Genomic DNA, 21870 nt, shown 5'->3' with positions numbered 1-21870 from the left:
AGTGTCGGTGTGTCAAAGACTAAATATTCCGGAGGAAATTGCTGGTGTGAATGGCTCTTAATGAGTTAAGTTTTTGAGTCCGTATCCGTGTTTTTACTCGAGGTATTGGTGTCCGAATTTCTAAAACCAGTTTTCGACTGGTCAGTTTGGTCATTAATACATAATACATAAATACATTAGCCTGGGTAAGTTCGTTTTGTCAGGTTCGTTTTCGAAATGTCATTTTGTCAATTATGTATTTTATTTGGCACTTTATGCGAGAACGTGAGGTATTCGCCTAGCAGAATTTGATGTCGTGAACAGTTTGTATGTGTCCTGCCCGCTTTGTCATATATCATTTTACGTTTTTGACAGAAAATATATCGAAATAAAAAATCATACCCACATGGTCAGTTTTTTTTTGTTTTTGTTTTTTGTTTATTTTTTTAATTTTTTTTTATTAAAGCATACAATTGATATCGAACTTTATTTTGTGTGATTAAAAAAGACCTTTTTTCATGTTGCGAAGGAAATACTTAAAATACCAATAAACACACAATGCATGCATATTTTTTCAATATCGTTTTATTCAAATTAATGACCATATCAGTTAATATATATGGCATATGTATTAGATGTATTGCAAATGGCTCGATCACTGGCTGTATACGAAATATTGAAATCCTGTTGTTACTTGGGTTAAAGCACATATATCAAAAAGTATTTGCACTTCAAAGTTAAAAAATATTGAACTACTTAGGTGATTTATCCTTGCTCCAAGTATGATTCATTTGACAAGTATACTGTGGTGAAATTTCTTAGAATTTAAATAATATAGTGTGTAAGGTTCGTGATTAAATAGTAACGAACCTTTCAGAAACTTCTTGTAAAATTTGTATTGTGTCCAGTTAAGAAATATGCAAACTACATAAACAGATGTTTAGATTTTGTAAAGATGTACTTTGATTTAATATATAACCTCCATTGTTGTAAAAACGAATGTATGTATCTCATGGGAAGCACATGTCTAATTGTTACAAATGCATAGATAATTAAAAGTCTAATATATTAATGTAAAACGTATATATATTATGACAATAGAATATATAAATTTATACTCCAGATGTGGATCATTGGTTTGTGCAGAATTATTTCAAATGAATGCAAGCAATTTTCATTGTATCTACTACGATAAACATTTAGTCTGAAAGTAACGGACCTTTCAATATGAAGCATAATAACTTGTTATCAACATAATCTTTATTATGTACGCGTTGAATGCCTAATGTTTAACTATTATATGTTTCAGGTCACTTAAATGGTTAAGTTTCCGACCGAAAAGATGAAAGCAAATCACCTTAAGTGATGAAAAAAGTATAATATTTAAATATAACGAACCCTTTTTATATGACGAAAGCATATCAACTATAGAGAATGACGGAATAATAATAAATATACATTACGTAATTATGTATAACGATATAAGTCGTTAAACATTTAGAAAGAAAATAAATAAATTCATGGCTTCTTAGATTTAATGTAGATTGCTATTTAAGTTGTTCTTTTGCTTAACATTATAGTCGTTTAAACATATCTAAATTTGGCCATGATAATTTTTATTTTTATTTTAAGCGCAAGAGTCAATCAATAATAATGCATAAAATAGTAGCAGGAAATTAAAATAACCCATCAAAATCATTTCAAAATAAGATTTTTTATTGTATTTGTTCTGGCCAGGCTTTTTTCGACATGGTCAGCCTTTTCACTCTATGTGTATTCGGTCAGCTCCCTGATCAGCGTTTTAGCACGACCCGAAAAATCGTACCAAGTCACTACATCTTATAATATTTCGGAAGCCGTTTTTTGGAAGTGACATTGATTTAAAAAAACCAACAATATTTATGAATAATTGCTACTGCTATTTCTGAAGAATGTTTCATTTATTTCTGATTGTGCAATTAGCCTTGACCAATTTTAAATTTAATTAAGCTTTTATATTATTGCCTGCATTTGTCATTTCTATGTTTATTCTGATTCGAGAAATTCAGTTGGATCTATTGTTTATTCGATTCAGTGAAATGTTGCACATATATTTTTGACAGCTTTAGAATCGATTTTGGTGTAAATGACTGTGATCTTAGTTTTGACAGTTGGGAACTAATTTCTCGGCGTTGACATGCCTGTTTACTTGCGTGACCTTGAATATTTTGCAACGCATTTGCCCGCCCGCCTTTACGGACATTACGGACGGCTTCTTGGACGTTGCAAGGTGTGACGAGTCTAAACGAGACTATGCGATTAGCTTTCTTGTTTATTTTTAGACAACATAATTTATTTTTAGAAACTGAAAAAACCAGAACCCGATTGTTGATATATCTTAGTAAATAAACTACTGTAACATACACACAGAGGTGTATTTCATTGATAAGTAATTGTAGTCTGATAACGCATAAGATTAATTGTAATTAAATCGTGTATTCATAAACATTGTAAAGTAATATATATTAAGTGACCTCATTTTCAGTTCATACATGTCATGAATATGAGAGATGGTTTGCATTGGTAATGCTATTTTTAGGCTATTTTCTATCATCACATGGTACGGCCGGCAACCTTCACATTGCACTTCCAGCGATATAAATATAATTGGCTGCTACTGGTGCCTGAAAAGGGTACTGTTTCCTGGATTAAGCGATCGAATAGCAACGTAAGCTTAATATACGCTGTTCACGAGTTAGCTTTAATAGTATACAGTTTCTTATACAAGTTATTGATCAATGAAGCGGTTTATAGTCATTTCGTACCCTCCGAATTTTGGCCATTTCGTACCCTTTAGATAGTCATTTCTTACCCGACCTATAGTCATTTCGTACCCTATATGTTATTTATATTTTACGTTATGTTTTCATATGAAAAACAATACTGGAGTGAAGATATATAGACTCAATAAGTTAATATATATATATGAAAAAATGAATCTGATACTAGTCTTTTTAAAGCTATCCTTCTGATTTAATCAGTAGATTCTTTAATGAGGTGCTAAAGTTCTGAGGTGCAAATCAACTTTTATTTGATCAATCGGGCGGGTTTAAAATAATCAAGACGTCTGAAGTTCTTTGTGTATTCCTTTAAGTGGTGTCATTTGTTTAATTTTCTTGGATAGTTCTGACATAACAATTAACATAAAGTGACAATTACAACAAACTGCTGTATCACATGCATTATAATTAATTTCATTTCAACTATGAAACATATATGTTTTAAACAGTCATTTTATACTTACGTTACGTAATGAAAATACAAACATCAAATGTATAAAATTGGGCACATTAATTGACAATAAATAAACAAACAACATAGCATTCTTACATTATATATATACATAATTTAACATTAGCACAATGAAATACAATACAATGAGAAAATGCTCAACACAAAATCACATGAAAAACGTACATACAAAATAACAACAGGACATTGAAAAGATGTCGACACGATATCACATTTGACTCATACATGAATAATAACAGCCACATTGAAAAATACACAAAATCACACTATTTCGTTATCTCCCCTCAACGGAGAGGGCATGGATTTAAGGCTCCGTGATTTCTTTGGAATTCAATTTAAAATGCAGTGTTTTTGGACTAAATTTTGGATATATTAATTAGCATGATAACTTTTTTCATGCCACCGAAACAAAAACCTCAAAATAAGAATTCAAATAAGATGAAAAAGCAAACTGAAATTTCTCCATTGTTTGAGGATTCATGTGTACAGCGCATGAGTGACCACACTGACCAGTCGAAAACTGGTTTTAGAAATTCGGACACCATTACCTCGAGTAAAAACACGGATACGGACTCAAAAACTAAACTCATTAAGAGCCATTCACACCAGCAATTTCCTCCAGTTGAATCTTTGATCAATACTTTTGGAAAATATTAATTACTTATAACAAGATTACGATCGTGTATTTACTAGATGAAAACGCAAAAATATTTAATGATTGGTGAATGCTTAAAGATTTACTCTGTTCTATATTTTCATATGATAGAATAACCGTGTTTTCTGCACCTTTCTTTCAAATTAAACTTGGTATCCCTCATAAGAACCATTGTTTTTGACATTTATTCATCCTTTTTGATATATTAAAACAATTGAATTAATTGTAGTAATTCCATTTGGGAGTAAGAGTGCATCTTTAACAATAGATGAAACAGATAGATCATTTTCCAGTATACTTCCATGATACTTAAAATATTTTTAAGGTTTCACCAATACAATGTACATTGAAACTTTCGACTGTTATAATGTTTTAAATTAGAGCCAATTTAATATAAAACTACAGTATGTTTTTCCAAAATGCAACGACATTTCGTTGTCAACTAACCAGTTACTACAGTTTTCAAATTCTTTACCAAATAAATTACTAATAACATAAGGATCTTTGTGTGAGAAAAGGATAGCACTATTATCTGCATATAATATTTTACTTTTTATTTTTGCATATGCTTACACCCATATCCTTGACTTAGCATTGAAAACAATGGTCCGAGTATGCTTTATTTCGGAACGACACATGAGATGAACATGAATAAAAATGTCAGATAAATACGACTGAAACCACTCAATTGGATACACACCCATTTTCTTAATTCTCTGACATAGAAAATGTGATCTATGCTATCGCACGCCTTCTGGAGATCCAATATAATCATTCCTGTATACAGAACTTTGTTTTTTAATAAGGTCCGTAAGGTGAATTGGGCAGGAGTTTTTAGTTTAAAAGGTACACATTTACTAGTGATAGAGCTGTTTACCAGAAATGTTACATGCATATTTAAAAAACAATGTGTATCATCTTTTAAAAAGGTGTTAGAATGTTACACAACCCTGTGCCCTTTGAACAAGCTATACGTTATATAGTTCTTGGTAAATGTATTGTAAAAGTATAACGGTGTGTTGTCCAAGTGTAACAGGGAGGCATGATTTCCATAATTATAAATTTGTTTAAAACAATCAGACTCATAGTTGAACAAACTGAAAGGTAATTTTTCTACTGAAGTTGAGGCTTCGGAAGTAAAAAAGTATAAGATGATTTGCAATTTTACAGTGTTTAAAACATTTTCATTATAAACATCTAAAGCAATATTTGGAGAATATTTACTTTTGTTACTATATCCAAGATTTTATTTAAATCGGACCACATTTGTTTTTATCATTTTTATTTTTTCTAGTTTGTTTGACTTATTCTGATTTGGCCTAATTAACTGCTTTCTGAACAAGGTTTCAGTAAAATCGATATTAAATTATCATTCCCTTCTGCTTGTATTTCTTGAAATTAAAATAAGAAGAATCTATGGCTGATAAGTTCAAACATATTGGAGTCTAATTACGGTTCACTTCCTTGTTTAAGTCTGTTTTCCTTAACAGTGCCGCAACAGGATTCAGAACTGACAAAAATGATTCTTTAAAAAGTAGCCATGAATTCTCTACATAGTTTTGCAATAAACATATTTAACCAATCACAAAGTTGAACTTTATGTGTATAACTATCTACATTGTAGTAGTTTTAAGATATTAATACAACATTTGTATGTACATTTTATGTCCCTTTCAGGCTATCCGGTTTGCGCAGTGGTTAGTGCACTCGCTTCTCACCTAGGCGACCCGGGTTCGATTACCGGCCAGGGCACATGTGAGTTTGGTTTGTGGTCACCAGGTCAGACAAGTGGGTTTCCTCCGGTTTTCCTCACAACACAAGACCACACTCTCGCGCAACATAGTGCCAACGAGAGTGATTGATAGAAGTTGCAATAGCTTGTTTCACAATCGTTGTAAAATAGGTAAGTTTAAACTAAACTATGTCCCTTTCTGTGTTTAACGTGTACGAAATACAGGCAAGTGATCACTAAGACCTATTTGAAGAGTACCAGACTCTATGTCATAATCTGGTTTGGATGGCTTCATAAAGTGCAATCCAACATAGAGGAGAAAGACCCGAGATGCTGGTGAGGTTCATGTTTAACTGTTTTAAATTACAAATATAAGGAACTTGTTAATATCTTTTAAATGTGATTTCTTTTCAATAAAACAAAATGTATAAATTACCAAGGATGTACTATTCAGTGTCAGATCTAAATATAGATAAAACATTTTCAGATATATCAATAAAACCTGTTTGTTTAGGTGGTCTATAACATGACCCTATCAGAATAGGTTGTTTTTTAGTAATTAAATATCAGCCCAAACGACTTCAAGATTTCCTATTTTAGGTCCCGTCTTTCTGCGAACGCCAAATCCACCATGTATGATTCAGTCCTTCATGATGACCTTGACCATGTATCTCTATACTTGTGTCTATAGTATTTCGACACGTTCTAAAGCACTGTAGATTGACAGGAAAATATATATCTCTATACTGGTTTTCGTAGTTAAGGGACACGTTCTGAAGCACTGTAGTTTAACAGTTAACCATACATCTCTATGCTGGTGTTCAAAGCATGAGGACAGGTTCTAAAGCATTGTAGCTTGACAATTGATCATACACCTCTAAAGGCAGGGTTTAAATGTTTTATAGCACTGTAGTTATACAACTGATCATGTCCTCTAAACTGGTGTTTATAGATTAGGGACACATTCTAAAATACTGTAGATAAAAAAACATACATCTCTATACTGGTGTTCATAGATTAGGGACACATTCTAAAATTATGTAGATTAACAAATTACCATATGTCTCTATAGTGGTGTTCAAAGAATATGGACACATTCTAAAATACTGTATATAAACAAATGACCATATATCTTTATACTGGTGCTCATAGTTTAGGGACACGTTATAAAGCACTGCATTTTGACAACTGACCATATATCTTTATACTGTTGATCATAGCTGGGGAACATGTTTTAATGCACTGTAGTTTTACGGATGACCATATATCATTATACGTGTGTTCATTGCTATGGGTACACGTTCTAAACACACAAAGCACTAAACATTTATCGTTATACTTGTGATCATATTTTGAGTTACGTTCTAAAGCACTCCAAAGTATTCTGTCTATCTACACACGCCTGCTTCTGGAATGTAGAAGAACGGAACCGAGATTAAAAGACAACTGGTAAGACAGTGCTTTGTATTTCTAAGTTTGTGTCATACCTAACATATTGTTGTAATAACTTCAGATTTCATAAACTTTATACACATTTATTCTCGACAAGTATCACAGTACAACTGAATACATATAGACAATGCAAACCATAGAGTCTATTTCACATTATAACATCCTTCCCCCCTAATTGAAGAGTTCATTTATGAATCCATTGATAAAGTTTCACTGAGCTTCCATGAAATAAAACTGTATTGTTTTGATAGCCTATGATAACATTTGTAAGTCGAATCCTAAGTTTGGCAGTTATACTCCAATAGCAGAACGTTATCAAGTGAATGTGCTTGATGACTGATTAAAATGTCAAACACTTTGTAAATGTACATGGAAACAATAACCCACTGTCCTCGATTAGTTTTTTTTGTGAAAAATAGAGTTCCAACATTCCAAAGTTAATTTTAGTAGATAAACAAACAAAAATGTTGATTTTTTCAAGCAATCATTCACATAACATAATAAACATATACACATGAATACATGGTTATGAATTACAATAGCATATACGAGGGCTGTCCTGAAAGTCCGTGCATACGATCTATAAATATGCCTGCTATGGTAATTGTGAAAACATTATCTACATGATTTAAAACAACAAATATATTTGCACTAATCAAGAAATTTTTATTTATTTTCGTTGATAAGTACAGAAATAACACTGTATCAAAGTCACCAATAAACACATGGACGGCGCACTTTGATCATAACGTTGACGTCACGCGACGTGAAGAATGCGTTTTATATATTGCTAGTGTTCATTCCTTCTCGTAATATTCGTACTAGTATATAAATATTGATATATAGTTATATACTAATTTACTATCAATTTATGAAAGAAATGGATGATAAGGGATAAGTATGCCCTTTTAACACACGTAATTCTTGTAAAAGATTGGCGGTTTGCGCTCGCGTTGGTACTGCTGTTGTTTTAGCTGTTGATTTGGTGGTTGCTGTGGTTGTGCCGCTGCTTTTGAAGTATCGGCGATGGTTGACGGATCCTGCACTTTTGGCAAACTCTCGAATGTGTCGGTTATTCAAATGATCTTCGTGTGTTTTTTTCAATAAACGACCATCATTTACTTCAATTTCATATGAAACAGAGCCTGTTTGATTAATGACTGTCCCCTGTGTCAATGATTTTTAACACTTTCCCACACAAATACATTTCCTCCAGTTTGAAATTGTCTGTCTTTTACATGTAAATTGTGATATATTTTCATATTTGCCTGTTTATTTTGAACGTTTTCAGTGAAATTTGGCATCACCAAATCTAAACTTGACCATAATTTTCTTCGCAAGAAGAGTTGATATGTGAGTAACACCTTTACCAACCTTTGCCGAAAAGTCCCATGACCTTGCTTCTCTAAACCTTTTTTGATTATCCCACAGCTCGCTCTCCCAGACCATTGCTCGAATGTGCTTTATGTCATTCTTTTTCATGAACTCGTCAAATTCTGAACTAGTGTGTTCTTTGTAATAGGTCAATTGTCACTGCTGAAGTAAATTTGTTCGTATCGAATGCGCTACACTTCAAATGCGCATCGATTATGACAAAAAAACATTTTCCCCATGAATGGACCTGCATAGTCGACATGCAATTCCCCCAAGGTCGTTGCGGCCATTCCCACGGATGCAATTTCGCTTCTGCGGGAATGTTTCTGTTTGTTTGACATAATTGACAGTGTTTCACATGGTTTTCAATTTCAGTGAGCATTAAAGGCCACCATACTAGTCCAAATAATTGTACGTTGACGGATGTTTTTTAACGAATTTTGATATGGCAAATCCTTCACGTACATATTGTTTTGTACAAAAAGTGGGTAGTTAATTAGATCGGGATTCCGAGTTAAAGCATATTGCGTCAATAAAATATCATAAAAACAAGAACTATTACCAGATAATGTTATTTTTATTAGCTCCGTACACATAAATATCCAACGAATTATTATGAGTTTGATGCGTTTTTCTTTATTTCATACTGTCGAAACATAACAATATATAAATGAAGGTCACCTGCAAGGTTGCGGTTCACAGGTATACAATAATCGGAACACTTCGGCCATGACCGAGCTGTTACGATTGTATTTACGAGGTCTATCTCGAAGCTTGCCGGAGATGATCGTGTTTTTTACGCTTGGTTTATTGTTGTCTGTGTCAGTCAAGTTTCGTTTTATTGGAAAGATAAATTCATGTGTTTTAATGCATTTAATGCTTGTTTTCTGCAAAATATCTTTGCACTTACACGGTAAATTATGAATATAAACCTTTATTATCTATTTTAAACATAAAATAACACATCTATTATTTTAGACTAGCCACCATACATACATTCTGGCTAAGGATTTCACCCTGTTTGCGCCTGGATGTCCTTCGTGAAATTTGTCCAACATCGTTTCACGTCCACGTGAAGATATAATTACACGATTTACCCGAAGAATATATCAATCATGCATGCTCAAATCATTTCTAACAGCTAACATTTTCCGGCTATCTTTTTTTGCAGAAACACAGCAATTTCTGACATAATCGGATATCGTTGCGTCCATAGCCTGACCTGTTGTTCAATGGTTTACTCGATTTCCGTTGGAATTGGCGGTTCGGAAACCTCTGTATGTCTCGGTAATCGACTTAGACCATCAGCATTTCCAATGCTTGGTCCTGCCTTGTATTGCAAAACATACTCGTTACCTGCCAATGTCAATGCCAATCGCTGTATTCTTGCGGCTGCCGATGTCGGAATTTGTTTGTCTTCCTTTAGTAAACCCAGTTGCGGTTTATGGTGTAAAAACACAAATTTGTTTCCATACAAATATTGGTGCAACCTTTAAACTCCAAATACCAATTCTTATGCCTCCTTTTTAAGAACTGAATAGTTTTTCTCTGCACCTGATATAATTCTAGAAGCATACGCAATCGGCCTCTCAGAACCGTCTTCCAAATTGTGTGACAAATCCGCTGCAACTCTATACGGCGATGCGTCACAGGCCAATAGTAGCTGTTTTTCAGGGTCAAAACGAACTAACAAATCTAAATGGGCCAAGAGCTTCTTTGATTGCAGAAATGCCTGATTTTCGTTCTCGCCCCAATACCATGCTGCCCTTTCACAAGTAACGTATGTAATAGCGTCACAATCTGTAATATGTTCTTAAGAAACATATGATAAAGGTTAATCACTCCCAGATAACTTTGTAACTGTTTCTTGTTGCTGTGGGATTTCCTGTAAAGCCTTTACCCGTTCAGGCTAGATAACCTCGTTTGCTGGGAAGGCACACCATGCCTCTGTAACCGTTCTAACACACATTCCAGATTTTGCAAATGTTCTTTGTGTGTACATCCTGTGACTAAACTGTCACCGTTACTCTCACAATAACATGCGACAGTCCCAGTAGCATATTTTCCATGGTACTTTAAAAAAATCCTGGACAAGACTATATAGCATTCGATTGTACACAAATAAGCCTTTGTGCGTATTAGTGGTGACATATTTGCAAGTACGCTTGTGACATGTCCAATTTTACAAACAAATCCGCCATTTAGCGAGGCATACACATTTGTAATTTTGGGAAATTGGATAATTGTCCAACTGATTTATTGTTACATTATTATCACCGCATATCCTGATTGATTTATCACCTTTGACAATCGGTACAATCGGCGCTGCGCATTCAGAAAATTCTTAAGAGGTTATTGCATACGGTACTGGTCGTGCTTAAAAGTACTTTGGTTTGGCATTTACTTAACTGTAGATTATTGCCTTCACGCTAGTTTTTTCCTAATCCTACGCTACCGTATTTGTTCAATATCGCATTTACATCACTGTCATCAGTTGCCCCAATGATCTGTTTCCCAGATAATGTTTCTCCCCAGTCAAGCTTTTTTTCAAGCCAGTTTCTTCCAAGGAGATTTGGCTCATCATTATTCACCACAGTGATCGGCAATACGACGTTCTTGTCCTCGTATTTCACGTTGACGTTGCATTTCCCAAGGCTTGTTAAATACTCTCCAGAGTATGTGTTCAACTTTGCCTTAGTTTTCTTAAGAGATGAAGATTCTTTCAACCTTTCCCAGGTCTTCCGATTAACTATCGTTGCTGAAGCACCAGTGACCAGCTCAAATGAAACAGTTGTGGAGTTATGGTTCATATTAACTTTATATGGCTTTGTCTGTTCACCAATGTTATACATGGTGTACACTTCATCATCGTCATCGTCCTCCACAAAGTTCTGCTTTCCTGGTTTCTTTTTAAACTGTTTTTTACGGAAGCTGTTTTTGCTTTTTTCCGCTCTACAAGGTGTTTGCACATGTCCTGTTTTTGAACAATTGCAGCAAACACAGTCCTTATATGGACATTCATATGGTCCATGAGTTGTAACTGTGCACCTATAACACGGCTTGTGCCTTTGTTGACCAATTTCATTCACAGTAGTTCCATTTATCGACTGTTTGCTGCAAGGTCCAAGCTTTTTTTATAATCCAACTTCTGACAGTAATCTCTGCCTGCATTCTGTCCTTATTAATGCCACATACGAGTCGACCACGAAGCATCACTTCGAGTGTCTCTCCAAATTCGCAATCCTCTGACAATTTACGTAGTTCTGCCACATAGTTTGATACAGTTTCAACACTTTCTAGCACGACTGTAAAACTTAAATCTCTGTTCTATTTCTGATGGTTTAGGATTTCTGAACAAGTTCTCTTGTTTTTGCCCCAACCACTGATATTTAAATCGCGTTCTTCTTGTCCGTATCAGTAATTTCATTGTATTCCTTTATTCTTCCGTACACAGCCATTTTTCACTATTCTCGTCGGCAAATGTAATAACCTAATTTCATAAGCTTTACACAAATTTATTCTCGACAAGAATCGCAATACAACTGAATACATTTAGACAATACAGACCATAAGTAAAATCAACATATAGTCTATTTCACATTACTACAATTGTTTCTGTCACGCTTAAAAGAAATGTTTATACACAAATACAATATTGCAATAAAAACAATGATTTAAAGAGAATTGACATGACGAGTGGGCACAAACATGATATACGCTTGTTCATTTAATAAACAATGAATCATATACCATAAATAACAATTGTTATTAGGAGCTGGCCAGGGAACTTTGCTTGCCATTTATCCAGAGTCTGCCTTATTGATGGCACGTATATCGGTGGTGGCAGGTGCATCGCTCTTTAGACCAACAGATGACCGTGCTATTGAGTTCATGATCTCAGCAGCAGCCATGACAACATCTACAGACCGGCACCTACAGTAGGCCTACAGATGGATACATTCTGCGCCTCTACCCAGTTAAAGAGTAAAACTCTTGTGGTCCGTAGCATCAACATTTCTGTAAAAACACTTTATCATATCATATTTTTAGATAATTATATACAGACAGCGTAAAAAAGTTAAATGAATGCGTTTTCTATGCGTTAAATGTGGTTAATGCCATTGCTTTTGAGTGTCAAACTACTGTTAAATGAATCTGTTCAATCATATTTAATTGTATACAAATTTAAACACATCTCAAATATGTTCATTGAAATTTTACTAGATGTCAATTTGCAAAGTCCATTCTCTAGAAGAAGCGAATGAATATCTAGGATTATCCTTAAACATCTCTTGAACAGGCTGATGATAGTATGATTGGACCAGACATGGACCAGTTTGCTCCTGGGTTGGCATGCAGAGAGAATCTTTAATATAAAATACTACTTGAGGGCTTTTTGTTATGAATAAATTAACCTTAAATTTATTTCATAAGTATTATGGCACCATTCTTAAAAATGGGCATACATAGACACGCACATGTTTGCAAACAGGCACATTTCAATTTTTAAATAACTTTGGTTGACCTCAGACCGTGAAACATTAATGGTAGATTACGTTTGACCAGAACATGGCCAGTATTGTTTTAGAGGGTTTTTCGTAAAAGATGAGGGTCATGGTAAACGGTGTTTGAAGTTTATTTTGCACAAGGACTATAAGAGGCTTTGGCCTAAGGCAATGACTACTTGGTGATTGATATATGACCTCGTGTGCTTTAGCTGGCCGTTTTATATGGTCACTGGTTAATGTCACATCCATCAGTGTTATAAAAAATGCACAGTAACAAAATAGTATTTGTTTGAGATCTATGTTTCTTCAGTGCTAGTTTGAGGATCATGTAACTTAAGTGCTAGTTTGTACAAAATCAGCATATGACAACTAGCAGATTCAGGGGCGCATGTTCCCCCCCCCCCCCCTTAAAATCGTCCTAGGTTACTTTTTATGTCAACATTCGGAAGTTACGCCCTCTTATCCGTCAGTTCCTGGAGCCGCCCCTGATGACACCTGGTAGATCAAGGTCAGTGCTCTCTTAAGTAGCTTTGACTACTTGATTATCCTTAATTATTATTAAGTCAAAGGTCAATATAACAGTCATTGAACATTCATAACTTCTTTAATAAGACTGATATTGCCCTTCATTTATTAGATGAACAATAAAAAGTTACAATGCAGTAATATTTTACTATGACTTTTAAAATAGCCCACAGTGTACAACTAAGGCCTTAAATTGTTTGTTTCTACTTACCTGACCGGCCTAAAAAAAATCCCGACCCTACACTTTTTCGCTGTAATGTGGATTCATTTTCTTACTTTCCTAAACATTGTGCATGTTTGTTTCAAGTTAACGTGGCAAGTTTTGACCAACTTATCTCGACTTTTAGAAAAATAAGGAGGCTTAACTCCTCACTCTAGCGTCGAGTGTAGGCGTCCGGTGTAAGTTTAAGGGCAATTTTGCATACTCCGATACCCTTCATTCAATTTCTTGATCAATTCACACAGTTGTTCAGGACTATCACACATTGAGGTTTCATTATTCCATATTATCCTAAATTAAAATTATTGCGGCCCCTAATTGACTTAGGAACTTAAATTAAGGTTTAGGGCACATTGTGTCAGGTTAAAGTTTTAGGGCAAGTTGGGATTTTTATTAATAACTGCTATACCTTTTATTCAATCGACCTAAAACCTCACACACCTGTTGACGACTATCTTACAATTAGGTTGCATAACTCCGTATTAACCCCATAATACAAATTATGGCCCTTGCTTGACTTTTTTTATTAATTTTTGTTTCGTTTTTATTTTTTAACTAGGTTTCCACAAACAGGAACCTGGTTATTCGAATGAAGTGCGTCGTTGTTCGTGGGGTCCGGCATGAGGGTAGCGTCGAACTTACCTATGGTATTGACTTATTTTAGTAAGGGTTGACATATAGTGATCACACTTGGTATATAGGAAAAGTTTATGGAGACCTTTCATGGGAATTCCGTTTGGGGATCCCCAGGATTACGGTCGAGGTCAATGTTACTATAAATTGAAAAATTGGTGGTATTTAATAACTCTAGTAAGGGTGGATCATATATTGCATCCCAATTTTGTATATAGGAAGAGTTTATAGAGACCTTTGATGGTATTGTGTTTGGGGTCCGAAGTGTCCTGGTCAACGACAAAATCACTGTTGCTTAAATAGAAAATGGTTGGTACTGAAAAACTTACGTTAGGGTTTAGATATTGTGACCAAACTTGGTGTGTAGGAAGAGTTTATGACACCTATCATGGGATTGCTTTTGGGCACCTAAAGTCAAGAGTACTGTTTAATACTAAAATGGGTAACTGCTTGGTACTGAATAACTTTAGATAGGGTTGACATAGTGTGTCCAGACTTCTATTGGATTGTATTTTGGGGTCCCAAGGGTTACGAACAAGGTCACTGTAAAATTAAATAAGGCAAATCAAAGTTGCATTTACATACGATAAACGTTTATTTTTCCGACTGGTATGTGTCACTTGACGTTATCAGTAAATTGTATTTATAAAGTTTGCTGCTATAGTATTTCAAGCCCATAGAGACATCGCTTTAGTACGTATTATTTTCTTTTTACTGTAAACTATAAACAAATCATGCCATAGGTGATAAGTATAACCTTATCTTAACAGAATGGAAAGTGTATATACATTACAGCTTCAAGCATTCAAGCAAATCGAACATCGGCTAGGAAATTGCCATGCATGAAAACCCTATTTGCTTCATTTTTTACATAATAGTATTGCACTCGATGTTATCCTTATACACGTTTTTGAATTGAACGCATTTGGATGCCAGGACATTTAATATAAATTTGAAACGTTTGACTGTGATACTACATCACATGTGAAACTGAAACAGAGATAGATATTTTGTTAATCAATTTTGGTGTCATTCAGTTTTGATATTTGGACCGTTTAGCTAAAACCGAGCGTAAATAAGAAGCATCTGTTGAAAAAGATTTTTCGGCCGTTGTAAACCAGCCGGATGACTTGTATCCGAATGGATTAAATGTTCGACATGCAATAGAGATTGTTATTTGTTAAATTGTTGTTGATTTTTTCCTGAGTCAGTGCAGCGCGTTTAACAATGCACAGTATTACAGAGTATTGCATGTTTGACTAAACACGTGTTATTCTTAATACATAGATGTTTCACCCATGGAAGAGTAACAAAACGCCATGTGCTGTATTATTATTTTTTGTTCGGCGTCCATATATCTGACCAACAGGAACAGAATTCTTGAGAAAATTCATTTGGACTAAAATGATCGACCTTAAAGGTAGTAAGCTTGTTTGGCTGTTGCTTGCAACTAAACGCTCTTTGTATGTATAAATGTTCAATAATAACTCTTCATTCAACTTTCATTTGACTAGTAAGTAGTTCCTTCTTTATCTATATGGTCAACAATCAGTTCATTCAATTCGTGTCTGTGCATTTCACAGAAATTCAGGGTGAATTCAGACGGACTAACGGCTGACAACCGTTGTTCACCATCAACACGTAAGTGTTGCAATGCTACCTATTTCTCATGCATATAGAATGGTTTTAATGATCCCACCATTATAAATGCTTAAGGGTTTGTAGAGATTTATCAGTGAAATAACGTGACCCTTCACTGTGTCATACAGTAAAATTACAATTTGATATTGTTCACTGTTTTGTAATTTAGTCCAGTCTTTCTTCAAAATCAAACGCCAACACGTACAAGGACAAATATCAACGGCGTTATTCTGAAATGACGGTACGTTCGCATACAATTTGTTGTGCGTTTTTGAAAAACTACGGCTTTAGACCTACAATATACATAAAACCAAGTGTTTTTCAGTGTAAGATCACTATATTTTTCACCTCGTGATAATTCGCCTAAGCTTTGTATTTCATTCGTGGTTACGCCACTCGTGCAAAAATATTTTTTACGCTCACTCGGTTAAATATATCGCGATCTTACATTGATACAATCAATTATCCCTTATAAACATGGTTACAAAATATCAAATATAAGTCCTTGCTATCCTACGGTAGGACTGACAATATTCAGGGAGAAAAAGAATTCCAAACATCACAACCCAAATGCATTCCACTAGATTAGCAGGTTTAAATTAAAGTTACACTTTTATTTAATGGCAGTACAAACACATGTACAACAGACATAAATTTTGAGTGGTACACCTTTAACTACTTACTAAATAATGCATTTATGGAAAATATTAATTACTGATAGCAAGATAGTTACCGTGTAATTAATAGCTGAAAACGCACAAATATTAAATGATTGGTGAGTGCTAAAAGATTTACTGTGATCAACTATAGTCTCATCGTGTAGAAATTCAATGTTTTCTTCACCTTACTTTGAAATTAATAAACTCGGTATCCTTCATAAGAACCATTGTTTTCGACATTTATTCATCCTTTTTGGTACATCAAAACAATTGTAATACTTGTGGGAAGTCTTATTTTGGAGTAAAAGTGCATCTTTATATAAAACTAATAAAGACTAGTATAAAGATATTGACCAAGAAAGGCAGAGAAAAGATGGGCTTCTATCTTTGCACAAAGTGCACATTGCATAGGAAATGTAGCCACTTGATGCGACCATAATATGTGGCAACAATTGTTTGTATGTTTCCATGTATAGACAACAGTGTGTGTATACCACGTGATAAATTATGTCATAAATTCTAGTCATTGATCTTTCTCTGCTGCAACTTTTCAGTTTCTAGAATCAATTTGGCCAAGTGTTGTTTCAGGCTCTCATTCTCTGCAGCTAATGCCAGCATGTCCAGCAATCTGTTTTCTGAAAATTAGAACAAATTATTATGTTTCATTTTTGTAAAATAAAATTAGCTCTAAATGTAAATGTTATATTCAAATGAATGTTAAAGGTCAAGTAAATGTTATGTATTACAGGGGCCACTCCTTGAGCCAGTAAACACACCACGAGAGCAATGTTTCAGATGCGGTGAAATAAATTATCCAAAAGAACTGAAAGACAGTGAAGTCATTTTTGGAAAAACCCAAATACAAGATGCATTGCAGGGCAAGCCAAACAACTGGACAGATGTTGCCGTCTCACTTGATGATGTAGTTCTGATTGAAAACACAACCCGAACACAGAGTGATTCAATACGATGGCATGAAGAAAGGCATAAAAGAATAACTGCTTCAAATTTTGGTGTAATAATGACCAGACAAAAGACTGTCAATGAGTCTTTCATGAAAAACACTTTCAATCACCAAATCTGCAAACCAAGCCTACTTCCTATGGCCATGTTAATGAGAAAAATGCCAAAAAACTGTACATTAACAAAACAAATTCTCACTTGCACGATGTTGGCCTTATAGTTAACCCAGTCATCCCATTTCTGGGTGCCAGCCCAGATGGCATCATTTGCAAAGATGGTGAAAGTGGAATTTTGGAGGTTAAGTGTCCATATTCAGCTAGGGACATGACAATTTTTGAGGCAGTCAGGGATTTGAAGGGCTTTTTCCTGATTGATGATGGAGATACAATCAGGCTTAAAAAACTCATCAGCATTACTTTCAAGTGCAAGGTCAGCTCATGATTTCAGGGGCTGCTTTTTGTGACTTTGTTGTATATACCAGGCAAGACCTGTACATAGAAAGAGTGGTCCCTGATAAAGGTGTAATGATGATGATGCTGAAAAAGCTCCTACTTTTTTATATTGAACATTTCAAGCCATATCTCTCTTTGCCAAACAAAGAAAATATTAAAAACACAGCAGATGATTAAACATACCAGTATTAAAGTTTCAAATAAACCCCTGGACTTACCATCTGCTTTATCACTGGATGGCATGTTTTCTGTTGCTGGTGCTGGCAACCGGTTAGGAATGTCTTTGTCATTTTCATCTTCTAGAAGTCGATACGCTGTAAACTTCTGTTCTTGCCTGAATAAATACATAGTGTTTAATTTTAAGAAATGTGTAAAATATGTTTGTCTCTGATGTACTGGTTAGTGACCTATTATTCGCCCGTACTGCTTTTTCGCCCACCCAGTTTAAACCATTCAAAACGAAATATTTTACACAAATTAGTATTGCATTTCATTGCGGCATGTTTTTGTACAGATATCAGCTGTTTTCTGCGTTCAAATGTAAGTAGTATGTGGAATTCGACCCAAATAAACATTGTTTACACTTCTAACCTTGTTAGTTGCACGCGGGGATGACGTCATCACGCAAGCGCTCACTTGCATGAGGCCCTGTAAGGATTATATAATATTCCTTATACCACACTATCAGACGACAATATTGATTTGTCATTATAAAGTATAAAACCGGTGATAAATTATTCCAATACCATAAATTGCTGTTCTTAAGTTCAATTTTCAAAGGCAAATGGTAAAACCTCAAAACGGTGAAGTAATCGCGGATTGTTTCATCTAAGGGAAGCAACTCAAATTTGAATTAATCATTACATTCTTGTACCGACTTCCGAAGTCTATAAGATACATGTAAATATGCATATATTATGTAGGTCATGTTTCAAGAAGGAATCCCAGCAGCTTCTTAAATTTTATGCTAAGAGAAGAATTACTGAGTAGGTGTTGTATCATTTTACACATACATTAACAGTATGTAATAGTAAACATGTTATATTTGTTGATCAATTCTCGTTTTAAAAGGTCGCTAGACTGGTCAAATAAAATAAAAAATATTTGAAGGTATAGTTTAGAGAAAATATATGAAAACAATCTTAAGAATAGCGAATTAATGGGGTGGGCGAATAATTGGTACAGTAGGCTGTTTATTTTAGCGATATTATAGGGGAACTTTGCGCGTGTACTCAGAATCCCTAGCTCTATTTTCAAAAACAAATTACACAGTTTTTGTTTGAAGAGCCAACCTATCTGAGTGTAAAGTTTTATCGTAATAGCTATCTTGTGTCAAAAGTAACGTAGGAAAAACCTCCATTTCTGGGCGGAATGGGGTCGCTAACCAGTACATATTGTTTAGCAGACTATAGTGATTTCCATCCGATACTCATAATACTCCACATTTATTATTATTTTTAGACCATACACTATCATATTGCGGTGAAACAAATAAATAAATGAAAACATATTGTTTCTTGATAGATTTATTTTTTTAATGCAAAACAAAATAATTATTACATAAAAATACCTTTTGTGTTCATGGTTGTCGGACATGCCGTCAAGCCGCAATCTTTTTCTGGAAGGCTCTGTGACAGCTCGCAACTTTGGCGGCCGCCTTGCAGGTGTAGCATGATCATATGGCAATGCTGGTAGAGGATCAGGGTTTCCCGTTGTAGGTTGGCCATCAACAAAGTGCTTAAGAAAAATATAGATACAAACTAAGTTGAAACAAGTGCAGACCAAAATTGTTCGCAGAAAAAATAATTCCTACTAGTATCATGAACTGTCAAAGTTAAAAACAGTTACCTCAGTCATTGGCTTCGGTCGAAAAAGGGTGACCAGTATAATAAATTAGCTTATTTTAGAATATTGGCTAGCTGTCATTGTAAAATTTATTTAATTAAAGGAAATGCATACTTATTGGAGTGTCGAACCCAGATATCTACGCAAAACGAGCGAAAAGTTTTACAAATGTCGATATGTTTGTTTTACTTCCGTGTTCCGGTTACGAACGACAACTGCATAAAACGAATATTGTACCCTAATTTAGTTGAAAAGGTTACAGAACAGTAAAAAAACTAATAGAATAAAATACCTTTGAACACACGTAAACATGCTTAGCTGTCCCGTGATTTTTCAATTTTTCCAAATTCAGCTGATCATTGGGACGCCCACATAATCGGAGCCATCTAATACACTTTTCCAGGTTCCTCCCCGGTTTTGGAAATGGATAGAACTTTATATCGTTCTCAAGTCTTTCAGTGTATCTGCTGTCAGTGTTGCAGGTTCCATAACTGCATCTTTTAACCATTTTTACAGCGGAAAAAAACAAAACATTGACGACTATTGACGGATATAACTTGTTTGTCGGACAGAATGGCGGATAGTTACAAAGCTGATGCGGGCTTATCAGCGCGGCTATCTGATTGGTCAATTAAATTCCTGGCGTAAGCGGTCCCTAGACTTACCGAAATACGATTATTTACCGAAAGACGGATAAAATTACCGAAAGACGCATGAAAGTTACCGAAAGACGCCTTCTAATGCATTTATTTTATTGTTTTTATATTAATATTATACAAATACATTACCAAACAAAATTTTAGAGAAAAATATTAAAATATACAGTAATGATGTAATAGGCAGTTGAAATTTCAGTGTTCGAGATCGAATTCCGCGTGCCGACTCGCCAACCGAAAGACAGATAAAAGCTTCCAAAATAATCAATTATTCCAATTAATGATGATCTCATAATATTCATATAACTAAAACACACTCATAAAAATGAAAAAGTTCATGAAAATATTTACTTATTGTTCAATTGAATAAAGACAATATGTCAGTGAAATAGTTGTCTTCGCCAACCGAAAGACGATTTAACGCAGGTAAAAATAACTTATTAGTTGTTGTATTATGAAAATGATTATGAATTTGGATTCAAATAATAGAATTTATATTCTTATGGAAATGTTAGATCAATAAACAGCATTTGAAAGTATTTTGGAATATACTTGAAACATTGCCTTTGAAATAGGTTGAAAATGTCGCTAAAATCATTTTCTTTTAAAATAACTTAGATCTACAGTAAGGTCAATAGCTGTACTGATTACACAGATGCCTTTAATTGTGAGTGTAAAATGAGGAACACCGACTACGCCCAAGTGGTAACCATTTTGGTGGGTGCGTAAAATGCCAACCAACGAATAACCCAAGCGGTAACCATTTTGTTTGATGAGTACATCGACAAATGTATTGCGGAACACCGACCAACACAAGCGGTAACCATATCTAAGTGTGTAAAATGCGGAACAACGACTTTACCTAAGCGGTAACCATGTTGGTGGTTGCGTATATCGAAGAGTGGAAAATGCGGAGCATCGACTAACGGCTGTCAGACTTTTCTGCCACAAGACTTTTCAACCCCTTTGGCATTTGTGAAATCAAAGACTTTTCAACCCCTTTGTCATTTCAACCCCTAAAAGTGCTAAGACTTTTCAACCCCACCTTAAACAAAGACCTTTCAACCCCTAATAAACGAAGAGTTTTCAAACCCTTCATTTCTCACCTTTTTAAGAAAATAACTACAACAGTAAACATTTTTTTTTGAAATTTCTTTTAAAAATCAAGAATATATTAAGACTGAAAATATAACAAAAAAAATATATGTAATACATACAAACTATACATACTTGAAACACATGATAATACAATAATTCATTAAATATTTACATTGAAATAAGTAAA

The 21870-nt window shown here is 34.5% G+C and overlaps 1 protein-coding gene across 1 annotated transcript; it reads right to left on the bottom strand.

Annotated features, from left to right (window-relative positions):
- Positions 1-16874: 16874 nt before the first annotated feature.
- On the bottom strand, positions 16875-20538 carry LOC128220518 (uncharacterized). Its single transcript, XM_052928941.1, has 4 exons — positions 20222-20538; positions 19655-19821; positions 18303-18418; positions 16875-17304 (listed from the first exon to the last, which is right to left on the bottom strand). The coding sequence occupies exons 1-4, from the start codon at positions 20435-20437 to the stop codon at positions 17189-17191; spliced, it is 615 nt and encodes a 204-aa protein (XP_052784901.1). The 5' UTR covers positions 20438-20538; the 3' UTR covers positions 16875-17188.
- Positions 20539-21870: the final 1332 nt, after the last annotated feature.

Source organism: Mya arenaria, chromosome 15, assembly GCF_026914265.1.
Source record: "Mya arenaria isolate MELC-2E11 chromosome 15, ASM2691426v1".
Classification (NCBI taxonomy): Eukaryota; Metazoa; Mollusca; class Bivalvia; order Myida; family Myidae; genus Mya; species Mya arenaria.
This window is presented reverse-complemented; position numbering and strand designations above follow the sequence as displayed.

Coding starts and splice junctions, on each gene's coding strand:
- LOC128220518 (XM_052928941.1), bottom strand. CDS start 20,437: ATGGTTAAAAGATGCAGTTATGGAACCTGCAACACTGACAGCAGATAC. Junction 19,822..20,221: donor ATGTTTACGTGTGTTCAAAG/GTATTTTATTCT, acceptor ATTTTTCTTAAG/CACTTTGTTGATGGCCAACC. Junction 18,419..19,654: donor GACAACCATGAACACAAAAG/GTATTTTTATGT, acceptor GTATTTATTCAG/GCAAGAACAGAAGTTTACAG.